Raw genomic sequence first — 19,674 nt, forward strand, 5'->3', positions numbered from 1 at the left:
AGTCACCGGACCTGAACCCAATCGAGATGATTTGGGGTGAGCTGGACTGCAGAGTGAAGGAAAAAGGGCCAACAAGTGCTAAGCATCTCTGGGAACTCATTCAAGACTGTAGGAAAACCATTTCAGGTGACTACCTCTTGAAGGTCATCAAGAAAATGCCAAGAGTGTGCAAAGCAATAATCAGAGCAAAGGGTGGCTACTTTGAAGAAACTAGAATACAAGACATGTTTTCAGTTATTTCACACTTTTTGTTAAATACATAATTCCACATGTGTTCATTCATAGTTTTGATACCTTCAGTGAGAATCTACAATGTAAATAGTCATGAAAATAAAGGAAACGCATTGAATGAGAAGGTGTGTCCAAACCTTTGGCCTGTACTGTATGTGTACATATATATATACTTACCTAAAGGATTATTAGGAACACCATACTAATACTGTGTTTGACCCCCTTTCGCCTTCAGAATTGCCTTAATTCTACATGGCATTGATTCAACAAGGTGCTGAAAGCATTCTTTAGAAATGTTGGCCCATATTGATAGGATAGCATCTTGCAGTTGATGGAGATTTTTGGGATGCACATCCAGGGCACAAAGCTCCCGTTCCACCACATCCCAAAGTTGCTCTATTGGGTTGAGATCTGGTGACTGTGGGGGCCATTTCAGTACAGTGAACTCATTGTCATGTTCAAGAAACCAATTTGAAATGATTCGAGCTTTTTGACATGGTGCATTATCCTGCTGGAAGTAGCCATCAGAGGATGGGTACATGGTGGTCATAAAGGGATGGACATGGTCAGAAACAATGCTCAGGTAGGCCGTGGCATTTAAACGATGCCCAATTGGCTCTAAGGGGCCTAAAGTGTGCCAAGAAAACATCCCCCACACCATTACACCACCACCAGCAGCCTGCACAGTGGTAACTAGGCATGATGGATCCATGTTCTCATTCTGCTTACGCCAAATTCTGACTCTACCATCTGAATGCCTCAACAGAAATCGAGACTCATCAGACCAGGCAACATTCTTCCAGTCTTCAACTGCCCAATTTTGGTGAGCTCGTGCAAATTGTAGCCTCTTTTTCCTATTTGTAGTGGAGATGAGTGCTACCCGGTGGGGTCTTCTGCTGTTGTAGCCCATCCGCCTCAAGGTTGTGCGTGTTGTGGCTTCACAAATGCTTTGCTGCATACCTCGGTAGTAACGAGTGGTTATTTCAGCTTGAATTAGTCGGCCCATTCTCCTCTGACCTCTAGCATCAACAAGGCTTTTTTTCGCCCACAGGACTGCCGCATACTGGATGTTTTTCCCTTTTCACACCATTCTTTGTAAACCCTAGAAATGGTTGTGCGTGAAAATCCCAGTAACTGAGCAGATTGTGAAATACTCAGACCGGCCCATCTGGCACCAACAACCATGCCACGCTCAAAATTGCTTAAATAACCTTTCTTTCCCATTCTGACATTCAGTTTGGAGTTTAGGAAATTGTCTTGACCAGGACCACACCCCTAAATGCATTGAAGCAACTGCCATGTGATTGGTTGATTAGATAATTGCATTCATGAGAAATTGAACAGGTGTTCCTAATAATCTTATAATAATATAATTATATCTAAATGTTAAAATAATTATATCTAAATGTGAAATCTAAATGTTGTATCTAAATCTAAACGCTTAATCTAAATGTTAAATATATCTAAATGTTATATGTAAATCTAAATGTTAAAATTATATAAATGTATTATATCTAAATTTAAATGTTAAATGTACATCTAAATGTATATCTAATTGTTAAATCTAATTATTATATCTAAATCTTAATATCTAAATATTGTATCTAAATCTTAAATATATATCTAAATGTTAAATCTAAATGTTATGTCTAAATGTGTCGCCAACTGTAAAGCTAAATATTTAGAAAATATTCCCAAGGAAACCACGCCCACTGCAGTGGCTTCAAATCGAGCTAACTTTACACTTGGAGACACATTTAGATATAACATTTAGATTTAACATTTAACATTTAGATATATATTTTAGATTTAGAATTAGACAAAATATTTAGATATATATTTAAGATTTAGATGTAGATTTAACATTTAGATTTAGATGTTACATTTAGATATACATTTAACATTTAGATTTAGATATAACCTTTAGATTTAACATTTAGATATAATATATAATTTCTGTCTCAAATGTGAGGAAAATGCGCTTAATGTGAGGAAAGTGAGCTAAATGTAGAAAATGTATCAGCTAAAACAATGGAACCAAACTTCTATATTCGGCACCCCATACCCTTTTGCCTCCCAAAACAGCCATGACCCATCTAGGCATGGACTCCACAATACCCCTGAAAGTGTGCTGTGGTATCTGGCAGGAAGACATCTTTTAAGTCCTGTAAGTTGCGAGGTGGGGTCTCCATGGATCGGACTTGTTTATCTAGCACATCCCACAGATGCTCGATTGGATTGAGATCTGGGGAATTTGGAGGCCAAATCAACACCTTGAACTCGTTGTTCAGTTCCTCAAATCATTCCTGAACCATTTCTGCTTTTTGGCAGAGCTCATTATCCTGCTGAAAGAGGCCAATGCCATTAGGGAATACCGTTGCCATGAAAGGGTGCACATGGTCTGCAACTATGCTCAGCATGAGCCACTTAATACAGTACAATACATTTATTCAACAATAATTACATTACAATTAGCCTAAAATGCAGAATAAGATGGCAAAATTAGTTGCTACCTGATACAAATTATGTTGGTTTATGGAAAAGGATGGAAATGGAATTCCAAATATCGCCGCGTCCTCCAGATTAAAGAGGAGAGGGATCATCTGGCTTCTTATCAGCGCACAGTTCAAAAGCCAGCATCCGTGATATAGGGGTGCATTAGTGCACATGGCTTTGGTGACTTACACATCTATGAAGGCATCATTAATGCTGAACAATATATACAGGTTTTAGAGCAACATATGCTGCCATCCAGGCAACTTCATTTTCAGGGAAGGCCTTGCTTATTTCAGCAAGACATTTTACACAGCGTCCCAACTTTTTTGTATTTAGACTATTAAGATTTAGCTTCCATACACCATTATATTAATTCTGGCTTTGTGTGTAACATCACTGCTTGGCCTGGGGTATGTACTCATATCTTCCGCAGACTCCACTGTGGCCCAGTTCTGATCATCCTCTCCGACAACTAACATTAATGTAATTCAATCCTCCCCATCTATTGCCATGTTGCGATATATGACTCAATGAATAAACAAAGTCATCGGGGCCAACATAAAGAAATATATAACATCCTATTTTAATCAAATCTGATTATTTTGGCCTTTTCTAATTCTAATTGTAATAGGAGTTGCAATGTTATCAGATTTCTACTAGATGTGTCACAAATCCTATAGGATGATTCCGAATCACGATAGAAAATTAAACACTCTTTGACTAGGGTTACTGTAAATATGGTAAATTACACAATTCTCCCCACTAATTCGTTTTTTAACTAATAACATCAGATATTTATCAGAGCAGATGATCTGATTGGGTTAAAGAGAAAGAAGTAAAATAAATATCAGAATTGTGCCCCTGTGTAAAGACAACATGAGCCACTTCATACAGTACAGAATAAAATAGTAAAATTCATTTCTTCAACATTAATTTCTTTGAAATTATCCTAAAATGCAGAATAAGTCAGTATAGTTAGTTGCTACCTGATACAAATTATGTTGGTGAATGGAAAATGATGGAAGTGGAATTCCAAATATCCAGTACAAAAAGTTTATGAACCCCAAAATTACGAAAGAAAAACAAAAGAAATTCGCAACACAAAAATCTCAGGATTAGCCTATACATAAACACACCTTCAGAGTCGGTATACAACTTGTTCTAGGACTGCAATTAACAAATATTTTGATAAAAGATCAATCCATCAATTATCATTGCAATTAATCGATTAATTGGATAAAAATATTATGAATCAAAGCGATCGTGTTGTAATAACATTTATTGAAGAGAATAATATTTAAGAGATAACATTCACATGAAAGAGCAGAAGAATAATTGCCAAGTAAACAATTCTATACTTGAATCCTGTACACCCAATGTATGCTACTGCCCCTTTAAGAACAAGCATTGATTTTGTAACCTATAGTGTGATTTCCACCAGATTCCTCTACTACAAAGAACTGTTGTATGTAAGATTATTATCACATTCATAAAAACATTTAGCTTTTTTGTAGCCTTTATATCACACTGAAAATTAATTTGAACATTGTGCCAAACCAAAAATATTTTTTATCACCAGGCTCAACTTATTAACGCTATTAAGATTTAGCTTCCATACATGATCATACTAGTTCTGAAGGGCCTTGGGTGTGACATCACAGCTTGGCCTGAGAGACTGAGTCTTGCCTGGGGTAGAGATGATGCTGTAAAAAACAGAGAATCTTTTCCCAGGAATCTTCTTGAGCATCTGCATGTAGCTTGAGGAACCCTCCCCATAACATGACCACTACAAAAGGTATACACATGTTAGTTTGTGAATCTAGGATTGGTTATACACAAGGATATTCCTAATTACATTGCCCTAATTCCAGGCATCCACGTTGTTTTCAATAGAAATTCTTCCAGGTTACATTTTGGCACAGATGTGTAGTGCTTGACTTGAACAGGGGCGAGATACCGACACCTTCAAGCAATCAAATTATATTCTATTGTTTTACTGTAGTTCCTGCACCTACTGTAGTTCCTGCATACCCTTCTGAGAATTTGTATTAAATGTACCATTTGTAAAGAAAACAGGAGTGAGCATGCAAAACACGTCTTTTACTTCTTATGGGATTCACATTCAACTGTAAGTCATAACAGAGTAGCACAATCATAAAACAAAACATGGAAACAAAGAAAAGAATGAACTGACTGTTCAAAAGTTTGCATACCCTTACTTCTTAATACTGTGTATTGCCCCCTTCAGCATCAATGACAGTGTGCAGTCTTTTGTAATAGTTGTCTATGTGGCCCCGAATTCTTGAAGGTGGTATAGCTGCCAATTCATCTTTGCAAAATGCCTCCAGGACATGCAAAGTCTTTGGTTGTCTTGCATTAACCGCAAGTTTGAGATCTCCCCAGAGTGGCTCGATTACATTAAGGTCAGGAGACTGTGATGGTCAATCCAGAACCTTGGCCACTCCAGAACCATTTTTTGCTGTAACCACTTGTGCTTAGGGTCATTGTCGTGCTGGAAAGTCCAAGAGCGTACCATGCACAGCTTTCGTGCAGAAGAATGCATATTGTGCACCAGTATTTTCGGGATAACATGCTGCATTCATCTTGCCATCAATTTTCACAAGATTCCCTGTGCCTTTAGAGCTCACACACCCCCAAAACATCAGCAAGGGCCTTGTTGACCCCTCTTCAAACATAATGCTTATAGTATTTTTATTAATCTTTATGCGCTTAAAGCTTTTATTTTGGTCTCGTCACTCCAAATTACAGTGTGCCAGAGGTGTGTCAAGGTGTTGTCAGGCATACTGTAACCAGGCTTTTTTGTGGCATTGCTGCAGTAAAGGCTTCTTTCTGGCAACTCGACCATGCAGCTTATTTTTGTTCAGATATCGTCGTATTGTGCTCCTTGAAACAACCACACCGTCTTTTTTCAGAGCCGCTTGTAACTCTCCTGAAGTTACCTGTGGGTTTTCCTTTGTATCCCAAACAATTCTTCGGGCGGTTTTGGCTAAAATCTTTCTTGGTATCTTGGCTTGGTATCAAGAAATCCCAGAATATTCCACTTCTTAATCAATCAATCAATCAATCAAATGTATTTATAAAGCCCTTTTTACAACAGCAGTTGTCACAAAGTGCTTTACAGAGACACCCGGCCTTAAACTCCAAGGAGCAAACAACAGTAGTGTTGAATTTCAGTGGCTAGGAAAAACTCCCTAAGGTCGAATTTTAGGAAGAAACCTAGAGAGGACCCAGACTCAGAGGGGTGACCAGTCCTCTTCTGGCTGTGCCGGGTGAGATATTAAAGAGTCCAATAATAATAAATACATTTCTCTGGGCTAAATCCAGAGTCTATTTGATTTTAGACTAGGTCAGAAGTATGACCAGGTGGACAAGGACAGGGACAGCAACGGGCCCCCCAAACCAGGTAATCCGCAGGTGTGGACCAGGACCTCATCTCCTTCTAAAATGTAAAACTGGAGGAAACTGAGAAAAGTTAGTAGTACATCCCTCATATCCCCCAGCACAATAATATAGCAGCGTAACACCTTGGAACTGAGACGGGGGGGTCCGGTGACACTGTGGCCCTACCCGGGGGAGGCCCCGGACAGGGCCCAACAGGCAGGAAATCAATCCAACCACATTGCCAGGCATCAACCAGGCTACACCTAATTATAAACCGTGCTGTAGAGATGAGTTTTTAGTAGACACTTGAAAGTTTGCACTGAGTTTGCATTTCTAACCTTAATTGGCAGATCATTCCACAGGAGTGGAGCTCTATGAGAAAAGGCCCTGCCGCCAACTGTTTGTTTAGAAATTCTAGGTACAATTAAAAGGCCTGCATCTTGCGATCTAAGGTTACGTGTAGGTATGTACGGCTGGATCATTTCAGCCAGATAAGTAGAAGCAAGTCCATGTATTGATTTATAGGTTAAGAGTAAAACCTTAAAATCAGCCCTAACCCTAACAGGCAGCCAATGTAAGGACGCCAGGACAGGAGTAATGTGTTCACATTTTGTGTTCTAGTTAGGATTCTAGCAGGCGTGTGCAGCACTAATTGAAGTTTATTTATTAATTTGTCTGGATAACCAGAGAGAAGAGCATTGCAGTAATCTAATTTAGAAGTAACGAAAGCATGGATTAATTTTTCTGCATCAGTTTTTGATAGAAAGTTTCTAATTTTTGCGATGTTTCGAAGATGAAAATAAGCAACTCTTGAGACATATTTTATATGTTCTTCAAAGGAGAGGTCAGGGTCAAGGGTAACGCCAAGGTTTTTTACAGTTTTTTGGGATACGACCATGCAGCCGTCGAGGTTCACAGTGAGATCTGCTAGCAACGCTCTTTGTTTTTTGGGTCCTAAAAGGAGCATTTCTGTTTTATTTGAGTTTAAGAGCAAGAAATTCTCTGTCATCCACTTCCTAATATCTGAAACGCATGCTTCCAAAATAGCTAATTTAGGGGCTTCTCCATGCTTCATTGAAATATATAACTGTGTGTCATCAGCCTAACAGTGAAAGTTAATATTATGATTTCGGATTACATCGCCCAGAGGGAGCATGTATAGTGAGAACAATAATGGGCCCAGAACCGAGCCTTGAGGAACTCCAAAGCATACCTTTGACTTGTCAGAGGATATGCCATCCACACTAACGAACTGATATCTTTCAGATAAATAAGATTTAAACCAGGCTAGAACATGTCCACATAGCCCAATATTGGTTTCCAGTCTCTCTAAGAGAAGGGAGTGATCAATAGTGTCAAAAGCAGCACTAAGATCAAGAAGCAACAGGACGGATGCGGAACCTTTGTCTGAGGCCATTAGAAGGTCATTTGTTACCTTCACAAGTGCAGTCTCAGTACTATGATGGGATCTAAAACCGTACTGGAATATTTCATAAATGTTTTTTGTCTTTAGGAAGGCATTCAGTTGTTGGGAAACACATTTTTCTAAGATTTTTGAGAGGAACGGGAGGTTCGATATTGGCCTATAATTGTTTAATATGTCGGGATCTAGAATAGATTTTTTTAGAAGAGGCTTAATTTCCGCAATTTTTAATGAGTTTGGTACGCATCCGGAGGAAAGGGAGCAATTTATTATGTTCAGCATTGGCTGACCTAGCACAGGAAATGATAATTTTGTAGGAATCGGGTCTAGCTGAGAGTTTGTGGGTTTAGAACTCATTACAAATTTTGTAAATGTGTCGAGCGATACGGTATCAAAAAATTCAAGTGTCCCCATTGACACCTGGTCAGGGAGGTTCAGGACATTTTTTGGACAACTGAGATTTTGAGGACCATAACTATTTAAGGAGTCAGTTATTTGTTTTCTAATGGTGACGATCTTTTCATCAAAGTAGTTCATTTATTCATTACAACTAAAGTGAAGACCCACTTCACTTGCTAAGCTTTGCTTTTTTGTTAACTTTGCAACTGTATCAAAGAGAAATTTTGGATTGTTTTTGTTCGCCTCAATCAGGTTGGAGAAATAAGCTGATCGAGCAGACGTGAGTGATTTTCGGTATTGTACTGTACTGTCTATCCAGGCTAGTCTAAATACTTCCAACTTGGTGGAGCGCCACTTTCGCTCCAATTTTCTGGAGGCTTGCTTAAGTGCTCTAGTATTGTCTGTGTACCAGGGAGCAAGTTTCTTGTTGCGTATTTCTTTAGTTTTTAGTGGTGCAACTATGTCTAATGTATTTCGCAGTATTGAGTTTAGATCCTCGATTTGATCGTTTACAGATTTATTTACTCTGTCGTTAATGAGCGAACTAGTAAGAATATCAAGGAATTTATTTGTAGTCCGAGAATTTATAGTACGGCTTTTGAAACTCATTGTTTGGGGGGCAAGTGGATTTCTTGTTTTAACGGTAAATGTAATAAGACAGTGATCCGATAATCCAGGATTTTGGGGGTAAATTATTAGATCTACAATATCTATTTCTCGTGACAGGACTAAATCTAAGGTATGATTTTGGCAATGTGTTGGACATGAGACATGTTGGATGAAACCCATTGAGTCAATTATGGCTTCAAAGGCTTTTTGAAGAGGATCATTGGAGTTTTCCATATAAATATTGAAATCGCCAAAAATTAGAATACTATCTGCCTTGACTACAAGGTTAGACAGGAATTCTGGAAACTCATTGAGGAACAATGTGTATGGCCCGGGGGGCCTATAAATAGTAGCTATGTAAAATGATTTATCGGCCTGGTTAACTTTCATGAGTAAAACTTCGAAAGAATGAAACTCTGTGATATGTTTGAGAGTAAGTTTATATTTACTGTCATAAATATTAGCGACACCCCCTCCTTTTCGGGACGCACGAGGGATATGATCACTAGTATAGCCAGGAGGAGAGGCCTCATTTAAGGCAGTGAATTCATTAGGCTTTAGCCACGTTTCACATAAACCAATAGCATCTAGTTTATGATCAGAGATTAATTCATTTACTGCAACTGCCTTTGGAGCAAGAGATCTAATATTTAGGAGTCCCATTTTGAGATGCGAAGTGATACAATTATTTTTATTTTTGACCGAGGTGGAGGAAGGCTTTATCTTAATAAGGTTGTTTTTGTTAGCACTACCTTGTTTAACTTTTCTCAGCCTGTAACGAGTCACAGTGGCAATAGGTAAAGCTGTACTAACTACTCTGGCTATGCTATTGACAGACTCCACTATGCTAGCAGGCTGGCTAACAGTGATTGAATAAGTGATTGAACAGTACTGACAGGCATTTGCATGGCTTTGTATATGTTTTTATATCCTTTTCCATCTTTAGAAAGTTCCATTACCTTGGTATGCAGGTCTTTTGACAGGTCTTTTCTGCTCCCCATGGCTGTGTATCTAGCCTGCTCAGTGCATCCACGTGAGAGCTAACAAAGTCATTGACTATTTATACACAGACACTAATTGCAATTTAAAAAGCCACAGATGTGGGAAATTCACCTTTAATTGTCATTTTCCACGGCCTGGTTTTTCCAGTGTGGTTTTCGTCCAGGCCGTGGAACACTGGACCAGCTCTATACCCTCTACAGGGTGATTGAGGGTTCATGGGAGTTTGCCCAACCAATCCACATGTGTTTTGTGGATTTGGAGAAGGCATTCGACTGTGTCCCTCGCGGCATCCTGTGGAGGGTGCTTCGGGAATATGGGGTCCTGGGTCCTTTGCTAAGGGCTGTCAGGTCCCTGTACGACCGAAGCAGGAGCTTGGTCCGCATTGCCGGCAGTAAGTCAGACTTGTTCCCTGTGCATGTTGCAGGGCTGCCCTTTGTCGCCGGTTCTGTTCGTAATTTCTATGGACAGAATTTCTAGGCGCAGCCAGGGGCCGGAGGGTGTCAGGTTTGGGGACCACACGATTTCGTCTCTGCTCTTTGCGGATGATGTTGTCGTGTTGGCCCCTTCAAGCCAGGACCTTCAGCATGCACTTGGACGGTTTGCAGCCGAGTGTGAAGCGGTGGGGATGAAAATCAGTACCTCCAAATCCGAGGCCATGGTCATCAGTCGGAAAAGGGTGGCTTGCCCACTTCAGGTTGGTGGAGAGTGCCTGCCTCAAGTGGAGGAGTTTAAGTATCTAGGGGTCCTGTTCACGAGTGAGGGAAGGATGGAACGGGAGATTGACAGACGAATTGGTGCAGCTTCTGCAGTAATGCGGTCGATGTATCGGTCTGCCGTGGTGAAGAAAGAGCTGAGCCGCAAGGTGAAGCTCTCGATTTACCGGTCAATCTACGTTCCTACTCTCACCTATGGTCATGAGCTTTGGGTCATGACCGAAAGGACAAGATCCCGGGTACAGGCGGCCGAAATGAGCTTTCTCCACAGGGTGGCTGGACAATCCCTTAGAGATAGGGTGAGAAGCTCGGTCACCCAGGAGGAGCTCAGAGTAGAGCCGCTACTCCTCCACATCGAGAGGGGTCAGCTGAGGTGGCTTGGGCATCTGTTTCGGATGCCTCCGGAACGCCTTCCTGGGAAGGTGTTTCCGGTCCCGTCCCACCGGGAGGAGACCCCGGGGAAGACCTAGGACACGCTGGAGGGACTATGTCTCCCGGCTGGCCTGGGAATGCCTCGGTGTCCCCCCGGAAGAGCTGGAGGAAGTGTCTGGGGAGAGGGAAGTCTGGGCATCCCTGCTTAGACTGCTGCCCCCGCGACCCGGCCCGGATAAGCTGAAGATGATGGATGGATTATCATTTTCACCTGTGTGTCACCCTGTCTGTAAAAAAGCCAATCATTCAAGGGTATGTAAACCTCTGACTAGGGCCATTTGGGCGATTTCTGTTATCATTACGATTTAAAAAGGAGCCGAACAACAATGTGATGATAAATGGCTTCATATGATCCCTATGCTTAAATAAAATACTTTTTTTTTTGAATGATCAGTCATATTTTCTAAATCAATGCCAAAATTTCTGCCAGGGTATGCAAACTTATGAGCACAACTGTAAACAGTACCAGCACAAAATTTGAGCACTGGTTCCAATTTCAGTCCAAATCTGTGTGACAGTGCAGTACCTTTATCTCTTGTGTTTTGCTTTTTGAAGTTGCTGGCTCTGACGTGGGGAGTGTAGGGTGGCTCAATGAGGTGTCCAGCACCGGGGTATCGGAACGTGGTCAGCAGGTGTTCATTTCCTGCTGCACGCATCATCTGGGTTATCTGCAGTTCATTGGTTAAAGATCACAGGCAACGTCAACCACAATGGGGCCTGAGAAGCTTGTGAATCTTTTTTATGTGTGGTATGTACTCACATCCTCGGCAGACTCCACTGTGGCCCAACTCTGATCGTCCTCGCCGACAATCAAGATCACAGGACACTTTATTCTCCCCACCTGTTAGAGATTCAACAACAAATAAAAAAACTCACAACGACACCCAACATTAATGGACATTTCCTCCTCCCTGCTAAAAGTCTCAATGAATAAACAAAGTCATCAAGGAATGCATTCCAATATAAGAAACATTTTAAGCTCTAGGTTAGGTTTAAGCATTAGACAATTAAGGCTGTTGCATTTGTAAGTTGTAAGTTATCAAAGACTGCTAGCTTTTTTGATTACATAAGTTTTCACATTTAGCCATAACATCAGAAAGTGGTCTTCATCATTTGTTTTAATAACTTAATCCAACCTATCAAGATCAATACATTTTACCTCCAGAGACCAACAGGATTTCTTAATCCAACAGGATTTCGTAAATGAACACATCAATCAATCAATCAAATTTATTTATAAAGCCCTTTTTACAACAGCAGTTGTCACAAAGTGCTTTACAGAGACACCCAGCCTTAAACCCCAAGGAGCAAACAACAGTAGTGTTGAATTTCAGTGGCTAGGAAAAACTCCCTAAGAAGGTCGAATATTAGGAAGAAAACCTAGAGAGGACCCAGGCTCAGAGGGGTGACCAGTCCTCTTCTGGCTGTGCCGGGTGAGATATTAAGAGTCCAATTGGAATAATAAACACCTTGGAACACATTTTCTCTGTTCTGCGGACAGCCACCAGCATATCACCTTGAATCACACAGCGGGGTAAGTCCTGTTGGGCCCTTGGATGGGAGACCAGTTACTCTTGACAGTGACTAGTGTCTCTTCATACTACCCAAGCTGACTCGATCCTGCAGGATCATTTTCCAGAAACCTCCAAAACCTGTCCTTTCTAAAATAACTAGCATTTGTAATGACTTCCAGATCATTGGTTGACTAATGATAAAATGTACCGTAAGCTTAATCTTTCTCTAATGTTCACAAGTATGGCCACCCTGTGTCTGTGAGAATGTGCTGACTTACATCCACTTTCTCTCCTGGCTCAGTTGGAATAGGCACAGTGATATCTCTAACGATCAGACGACCCTCGTCATCCCATCTGGATGAATTCATGTCCCTGGCAATACAATATAATGTTTTAGTCACAAAAGAAATTGACTTCCAAAAACAGAAAAGGTTGTGTCTCCAACCATAAAAAGGAAGTAATCTGGACATTGCTAGCATCTGCTGACACTAAGCCATTCTCTTTAAAAAAAAAAAGCTCTGACACGCTTCACACTGACCAACGGTCAGACAACGTGCCCACTGGCAGTAGTGGCTTGCGTCTCGCCAATGGACAAACAAAATACATATACATATCAGAAGTGGTGAAATGGTAAAAGTGCTAATCGGTATCTCCTCAGGAGGTGCTGAGACTATGAATAGCAAGCAGTGGGTCCCTGTAACCCTGGTTGGGACCCTGACTTACAGTATATAATACTTTATACACTTTGAACAGATTGAGACTTGATTGTTTTGTATTCATATTTGAGGAAGTTAAATGCATTTCATCTTCCTTTTACATGTTAAGTATTATTCATACATGAAGTACATGAAGGGGTTTCACTCACGCTGTAAACTTTGAAAAAAACTCACTGAGCGACTTGTTGACTGGTTGGACGTGACTCCCACTGACACACACACAGCATCTAGGCTGGAATACACACAGTACTGACTGTTTAACACTAATACGGCCAATTACAAACACACTATTCATGCATTTACCAAAAGGTAGAGACTCACGCTGATGGCTTTTGAGTAGGCTGCCATTTTGAGGGTCACTGATGTACCAAAGCAGAGCCCAAACAACGCAACACTGTCCTTCATAACCAATGGGTGCTCTTGAACAATCCTGAATGCTTTCTACACAATATAACACCACAGATGGAGAGGTAATAAATTAGAGAACAGAGCTCGAGCTCAAGAAAAAACAAAACTATATAAGATCCAATTCAATACAATGTGATGATGTTTTAGTACACCAACCAGATTGGCTGAGCATGGTCCAGAGCCCACCCGCCAGGGCTCTGATCTTGTTCAACATGTTTCTAGTTGTACCCACATTAAATCCCAAACCCTGCTGATTTTTTAGACACACATTCACGTGCAAACATCCTGTTCCACTTCATCCCAAAGTTATTCTATGGGATTGAGAAGGACAATTAAGTAAACTGGAGTAACCGCCACCACTGCTCTCATTAAAAAGTTGTTTTCACCTGCAGAACTACCAGTGACTGGATGCTTTTTCCTTATTGCACCTCTGTAAACTCTAGCCTGCAGTGTGTCAAAATCATTTCTGGACATTGTAAATGTAAATTGCTTAATCCACAAATCTTCCACATTCTAATGTTTTGTCCAATAAGAACTAGCTGAGAGTATACAAGTGTGCACACACCTCAAAATATTTGTCATCAACATTTGAGGCACTGATCTCAGAGGAAAGGTATTCTAGAGCCATGGAAACAAAACCATGTGATGCCAGGAGTCCAGATCGGTACTCCACCAGTCCACCCCCCCCACCCCACAAATCCAACACACCAGGGAAGGGTCCAGGACCTGAGACACAGAAAGGCAATAAAATACTTGTGAGTAGGGCACTGTAAATTTGTAGTTTGTTTCTTTGTAAGTAGTGCATTCGATATACCTCGATATATAGTTTTGTTGATCCTGGTGTGAAACGGTCCAAGAGCTTGAATGTGTCAATGACAATTAGGGCTGTGATGCAAAGTTGTGTGTTTCGGTCAGGACAGAACAATGCTTTGGTACCTGGGGGTATAAACAGGGTGCCTTTGACCCCATTTTCCCTGATGTCAATTCTGCGAACACCTGGTGCCAGGTACCATCGCTCTATGTCAACAGTTGCTAGGGGAGACTGCTTGCTGAAGCCCTCAGTCACATGACCACTGTACACAGAGATGTGTACCACCATGGGAGTGAGGACATTCATCTTTCTCAACCTGGGGGTGGGGTTGGGGGAAGAGAAAGATGCTTAGTTTACTAGACCATCCTTAACAATATGTCTGCGTAACGTTTTGTTTGTAAAATGGACCCCAAACATTCCATCCTGTAGGTGTGTTACCGGAGGCCTGGTAGACTCCCTGTCATTTTCAAGGTTTTGTGACACGTCAACTAGCTGCTTAGGACATGTGATATGTTCACTGCTCTGGTGAGAGTTTCAGCTGACTTGGCTGAAATTCATAAATATCAATGAAATCAAAATAAATTGCTAGGGAGTCAATCATTTAGTTTTATTAAACAGACGTGCAATCAATGATGTGCAATCTATTATTAACTTGTGAATTTTTTCCCTATATGTCAGAGTTATACTCATTATACAGCCCTTTCCAGAAAAGTTGGGACTCTGCGTAAAATACAAATAAAAACAACAAGCAAAGATTTCAAAAAAGTTGGGACGGGGGCATGTTTATTTTCTGTGTTACATCACCTCTTCTGTTAACAACACTCTGTAAGCGTTTGGGAAATGAAGAGACCAATTGCTGTAGTTTTGAAAGTGAGATATGTATTCCCATTCTTGCTTGATATAGCATTGCAGCTGCTCAACAGTTCAGGGTCTCCTTTGTCGTATATTTTGATTCATAATGCACCAAATGTTTTCAATGGGTGACCAGTCTGGACAACAGGCAGGTGAGTTTATCACCCAGACTCTTTTGCTACAGAGCCAAGTTGTTGTAATACTCAAGAATGTGGTTTGGAATCATCTTGCTGAAACGCAAGGCCTTGTTTGTCCATCCGATGCGGCATTTCTGGATCTTATATATTTATGGTTTCATCTTTGCATGGTTTGGATGCAGCGATGTACTGTGTTCACAGACAATGGTTTTTGGAGGTGTTCCTGAACCCATGCAGTGATTTCCATTTCTAATGCAGTGCTGCCTGAGGGCCTGAAAATCATGGCCATCCAATTTGGTTTTCGGGCCTTGTCCCTTGCATACAGAACCTTCTCCAGATTCTCTGAATCATTTAATGATTTTATGTACCGTAGATTAATTGTTGCACTATTTGCCCGTTCTGTCTGAACCCCTCCCATCCTCACTTCTGACAGGACCATCCTCTGTGGAATGATCTTTTAATACCAAATCATGTTACTGACCTGCTGCCAATTGACCTAATTAGTTGTGTGATATTCTACCAGGTTTTGTTTTTAACATTACACAACTTATCCAGTGTTTTGTTGCCTCCCTCCCAACTTGTTTGAAATGTGTTGCTGGTATCAAATTCAAAGTGGACATATATTTTTCAACAAACAATAAAATGTCTGTTTCAACATTTGATATGCTGTCTTTGTACTATTTTAAATTGAATATAGGGTTTTCCACATCATTGCATTCTGTTTTTATTTACATTTTACACAGCGTCCCAACTTTTTGGGAAACGGTGTTGTATGTCTCTAACATTGTTTTGGTAAAATGGACCCCAGACATTCCATCCTGTAGGTGTGTTACCGGAGGCCTGGTCGACTCCCTGGAACAGGCTGCATGCTCCACAGTAGACCCATGGGCTCTGTGCCTTCATATGTTCCTCCAACACTGGCATCCTGCGACACTATTTAAACAATATTAAGTGACATGCTAGTTTAGGCGTAATTTACACAAGATTTTCTTTTCATTTCCAACCACAGCAGTTAATACATGGGTGCAGCTAATACATTAGTTGCCATTTTTAAAACCGTTTCCACCAGCAAACTTTTTCACAGAAGACTGCTTGACAATGTAGAGGTCCCAGAAACGAATTTAGCATACATGATACAATTGGCTTTACAGGGTTTTCAGAAACATCCTTTATTCTTCAACAAATTCATTTTGGTAGCTCCCTATGACAGATATTTTAACAGAGCATAAAGTTAGCGAGCCACGGAGAACATACCCCAAGCCTAGTTTCAATAGCTCTTACATAAAGTGTACAATAACTATGAAAAGTACATATTATTGATCAGGGGAGGGTGAGGAACAATGCACAGCCTTTATATTTTCAATATCTGAAGTTTCAAAATGTTACAGAACTTCTTCATTTCAATAGCTCCAACAGTAGAAATGCCATGATAAACTTTTTGTATACTTTTTGTAAGAGCTATTGAAACTAGAAGTTTGAAGAAGATGCATTTTATATAACATTTTGAACGCTGCCACAACCAGCACCGTCCCGGAGATCGCTTCCTTTTTGGTTTTGGCTCTGATACACAGGGGTTTGTTCTCCGTGGTAAATAAGGGCTGTGCAAAATCGTATACACTTTTGTAATCACAATGAGACCAATATTGGATTACATGAATACTTTGTTAAAGAGCTATTGAGATTTGAAGAGCCGAAAGTCTGTCGAATGGCCAATCTAAAACTAACCTCACAGCAGTCTGTAAACAGCCCAGCACGGAGGGGAAAAGCAGCATATACCGGTCAGTGATTCTTTTTGGAGTAATACCTAAGCGATATTCTCCAGATCGAGGCATTGCAATATGCAATCGAGGGATTGCAATAAGCAGTGGGAGGATATGTTCACAATAAAGATAAACAAGGAAGGTGACACAATAAATGAAACAAGCATACAGATTTCAACCAAAGAATGATTCTCCAGGCAAAAGCGGATTATATTTGGGTGTGGTGAATACTCAGGTTTGTATACATACAAATAGCAATAAAATTAATGGTGCAGCTTATGAACGGGGAATTACAGTAAATCAAACTTCATTTTCGTACTTATGGACATGGGGGGCATTATACATCACTACGTAATTTGTATTAATGTTTCCATGTCTGTTAGAGTAAACAGCAAAAGGAAAGCAAATTACATTTTGACAGTAGGGGATGACAGGGGAAAGGAAATCACCAACTACACCTCTTAGTCCCACATCTTCTCCATTGCTTTTTTACTGCTACTTTTTCAAGGGACCAAAAGTAATTGGACAACTGACTCAAAAGCTGTTTCATTGACAGGAAAAAACAGCTTTTCACCTGTCAATGAAAAGCTGACAGGTGAAAAGCTTAGTTATTTCTTCATAAATTAAGCAGGTAAAAGGTCTGGAGTTGAATCCAGGTGTGCATTCACATTTGGAAGCTCTTGCTGTGAACACACAACATGAGGTCAAAGGAGCTCTCAATGCAAGTGAAACAGGCCATCCTTAGAGAGATAGCAGGAACATTGGGAGTGGCCAAATCAACAGTTTGGTACATTCTAAGAAGAAAATAATACACCGGAGAGCACTGCAACCTAAAACGGCCTGGAAGTCCACCGAAGACAACAGTGGTGGATGATCATAGGATCCTTTCCATGGTAAATAAAAACCCCTTCACATCCAGCCAAGGGAAGAACACTCTCCAGGAGGTAGGCATATCATTATTCAAGTCTACCTTAAAGAGAAGACTGCACAAGAGGAAATAAAGAGGGTTCACCACATGGTGCAAACCATTCATAAGCCTCAAGAACAGAGTGAATAAGCATTCATAAAGCCAGATTAAACTTTGCCAAAAAACATCTAAAAATGTTAGCCCAGTTCTGGAACAGCATTCTCTGGACAGATGAAACTAAGATCAACCTGTACCAGAATGATGGAAGAAGATGATGTGGTATGCTTCATGATCTGAAGCATACCACATCATCCGTAAAACACGGTGGAGGCAGTGTAATGGCATGGGCATGTATGGCTTCCAATGGCACTGGGTCACTAGTGTTCATTGATGATATGACAGAAGCAGTCGGATGAATTCTGAAACGTATAGGGATATATTGTCTGCTCAGATTCAGCCAAATTCAGTGAAGTTGATTGGACAGCGCTTCACTTTACAGATGGACAATGACACAAAACATACTGCGAAAGCAACCCAGGAGTTTAAGGCAAAGAAGTAGAATATTCTGCAATGGCCGAGTCGATCACAAGATTTTTCCTAAACGATTCCTACAATATTTTTGTTCAAACCCTTGAATTAAACCTGAAAGTCTGCACTTCAATTGCATCTCGGTTGTTTAATTTCACATCCATTGTTGTGGCATACAGAGCCAAAATGATCAGATCCAAAATTGTCAGTGTCCAAATACTTCCCAACCAAACTGTATTTAAATAATTTCAAAGAAAATGTCCAATAATGTCCAAACGTGCCTTCATTTTTCGACAAGATTGTGGATGGAGTGGCGGTGCTTATATAGGGTAACATCCAGTTAACCACAAAGATAACCTGCTCAGAGCAGTAAAGAATGTACCATGACAATCAAAAAACATTATTACGGCAAAAAAAAACACTTTTTCCATCACTGCCAGTTGATGGGTTCTTCCTAAATATATGGTCACAAATGCAAAAAAAAAAATCAGTTTTCTAGCTATGAAAACTCACATTCTGGTTCATCCTACCCCAGTCTCCCCTACATGCCAGAATCCGTCTGTTAAACAACTTCAGCCAACCTGTTACCGTTCCTTTGTCGTCACTGGTGTAATTGCCGAACGCCTCCCAGTAATCCTTGCCCTCTGAGTAAAGCAGAGAATGTAGGGTTACCGCGAAACACTGGGGTAGGTTCTTAACGACCACCATGATTTTCTCATCCACGAGTCCTCGGGTGGGTTGCACTGTCAAAATCGGGGAAATCGCAGCCATGGTGGAAGACCTGTAACGAAAAGGAATTATAGCATTCACTTCACATTTTCCTGTAGCCTATTTGACATTTAAAAAATCTAAATAAAATCAATCCGTCAGACAGATAAATGAGTTAGTTTCATTACGTATTCGGAAAGCATGTCGAAATCGCTTTATTTACCATTTCTTGTACATGTGTCCGCGAGCAGTTACTTTTACTCGAGCAGGAAAGTACGAAGTCCGTGCGGCAGTGCTCGCGAAGCGACAGCAACTACTTAATCGCAGCATTGCTTTGGAATTGGTAATACGAAATCCGACCGTTTTAACTGAATTTGTATTTCAGACGCCCAGGGGACCTACTATACCACGTAGTTACTCTTCACTGCCTTCTACAGCTAGGCTAAATACAATATGAACAGAGCAGCTCAATAGCGTAAAACACTCTGACATTTCCCTGCCTCTTCATGGGTGGATTGACCATCTGGCAATTCTGGCATTTGTTTGAGTTGCTCTTGAAATAATATTAACCTGAGAGTGTATGGTAGACGCGTATCATTCACTCCGGTTAACAACCACGGACTCCG

General features: G+C 40.7%; 1 protein-coding gene across 5 annotated transcripts; it reads right to left on the reverse strand.

Annotated features, from left to right (window-relative positions):
- Positions 1 to 3,991: 3,991 nt before the first annotated feature.
- On the reverse strand, positions 3,992 to 19,575 carry LOC105010136 (peroxisomal succinyl-coenzyme A thioesterase-like). 5 transcript variants are annotated; one of them, XM_029117044.2, is made up of 11 exons: positions 19,272 to 19,572; positions 18,922 to 19,121; positions 15,979 to 16,078; positions 14,282 to 14,472; positions 13,911 to 14,071; positions 13,259 to 13,378; positions 13,087 to 13,169; positions 12,500 to 12,593; positions 11,468 to 11,548; positions 11,234 to 11,375; positions 3,992 to 4,513 (listed from the first exon to the last, which is right to left on the reverse strand). In XM_029117044.2, exons 1-11 carry the CDS (start codon positions 19,376 to 19,378, stop codon positions 4,383 to 4,385), a joined length of 1,410 nt encoding a protein of 469 aa, XP_028972877.2. In that variant the 5' UTR covers positions 19,379 to 19,572; the 3' UTR covers positions 3,992 to 4,382. The 5 variants fall into 5 exon arrangements, with proteins under 5 accessions (XP_028972877.2, XP_034145925.1, XP_034145926.1 ...); XM_034290034.1 differs by having other exon boundaries at positions 13,911 to 14,472; positions 19,272 to 19,575; XM_034290035.1 differs by lacking the exon at positions 13,259 to 13,378 and having other exon boundaries at positions 13,911 to 14,472; positions 19,272 to 19,574.
- Between the last annotated feature and the right edge of the window lie 99 nt (positions 19,576 to 19,674).

The sequence above is a fragment of the Esox lucius genome, chromosome 23 (genome assembly GCF_011004845.1).
Source record: "Esox lucius isolate fEsoLuc1 chromosome 23, fEsoLuc1.pri, whole genome shotgun sequence".
In the NCBI taxonomy this organism is placed as follows: domain Eukaryota; kingdom Metazoa; phylum Chordata; class Actinopteri; order Esociformes; family Esocidae; genus Esox; species Esox lucius.

Coding starts and splice junctions, on each gene's coding strand:
- LOC105010136 (XM_034290034.1), bottom strand. CDS start 19,378: ATGCTGCGATTAAGTAGTTGCTGTCGCTTCGCGAGCACTGCCGCACGG. Junction 13,170..13,258: donor CCTACTCAAAAGCCATCAGC/GTGAGTCTCTAC, acceptor TGTGTATTCCAG/CCTAGATGCTGTGTGTGTGT. Junction 11,549..12,499: donor AGCCAGGAGAGAAAGTGGAT/GTAAGTCAGCAC, acceptor AATCTCTAACAG/GTGGGGAGAATAAAGTGTCC.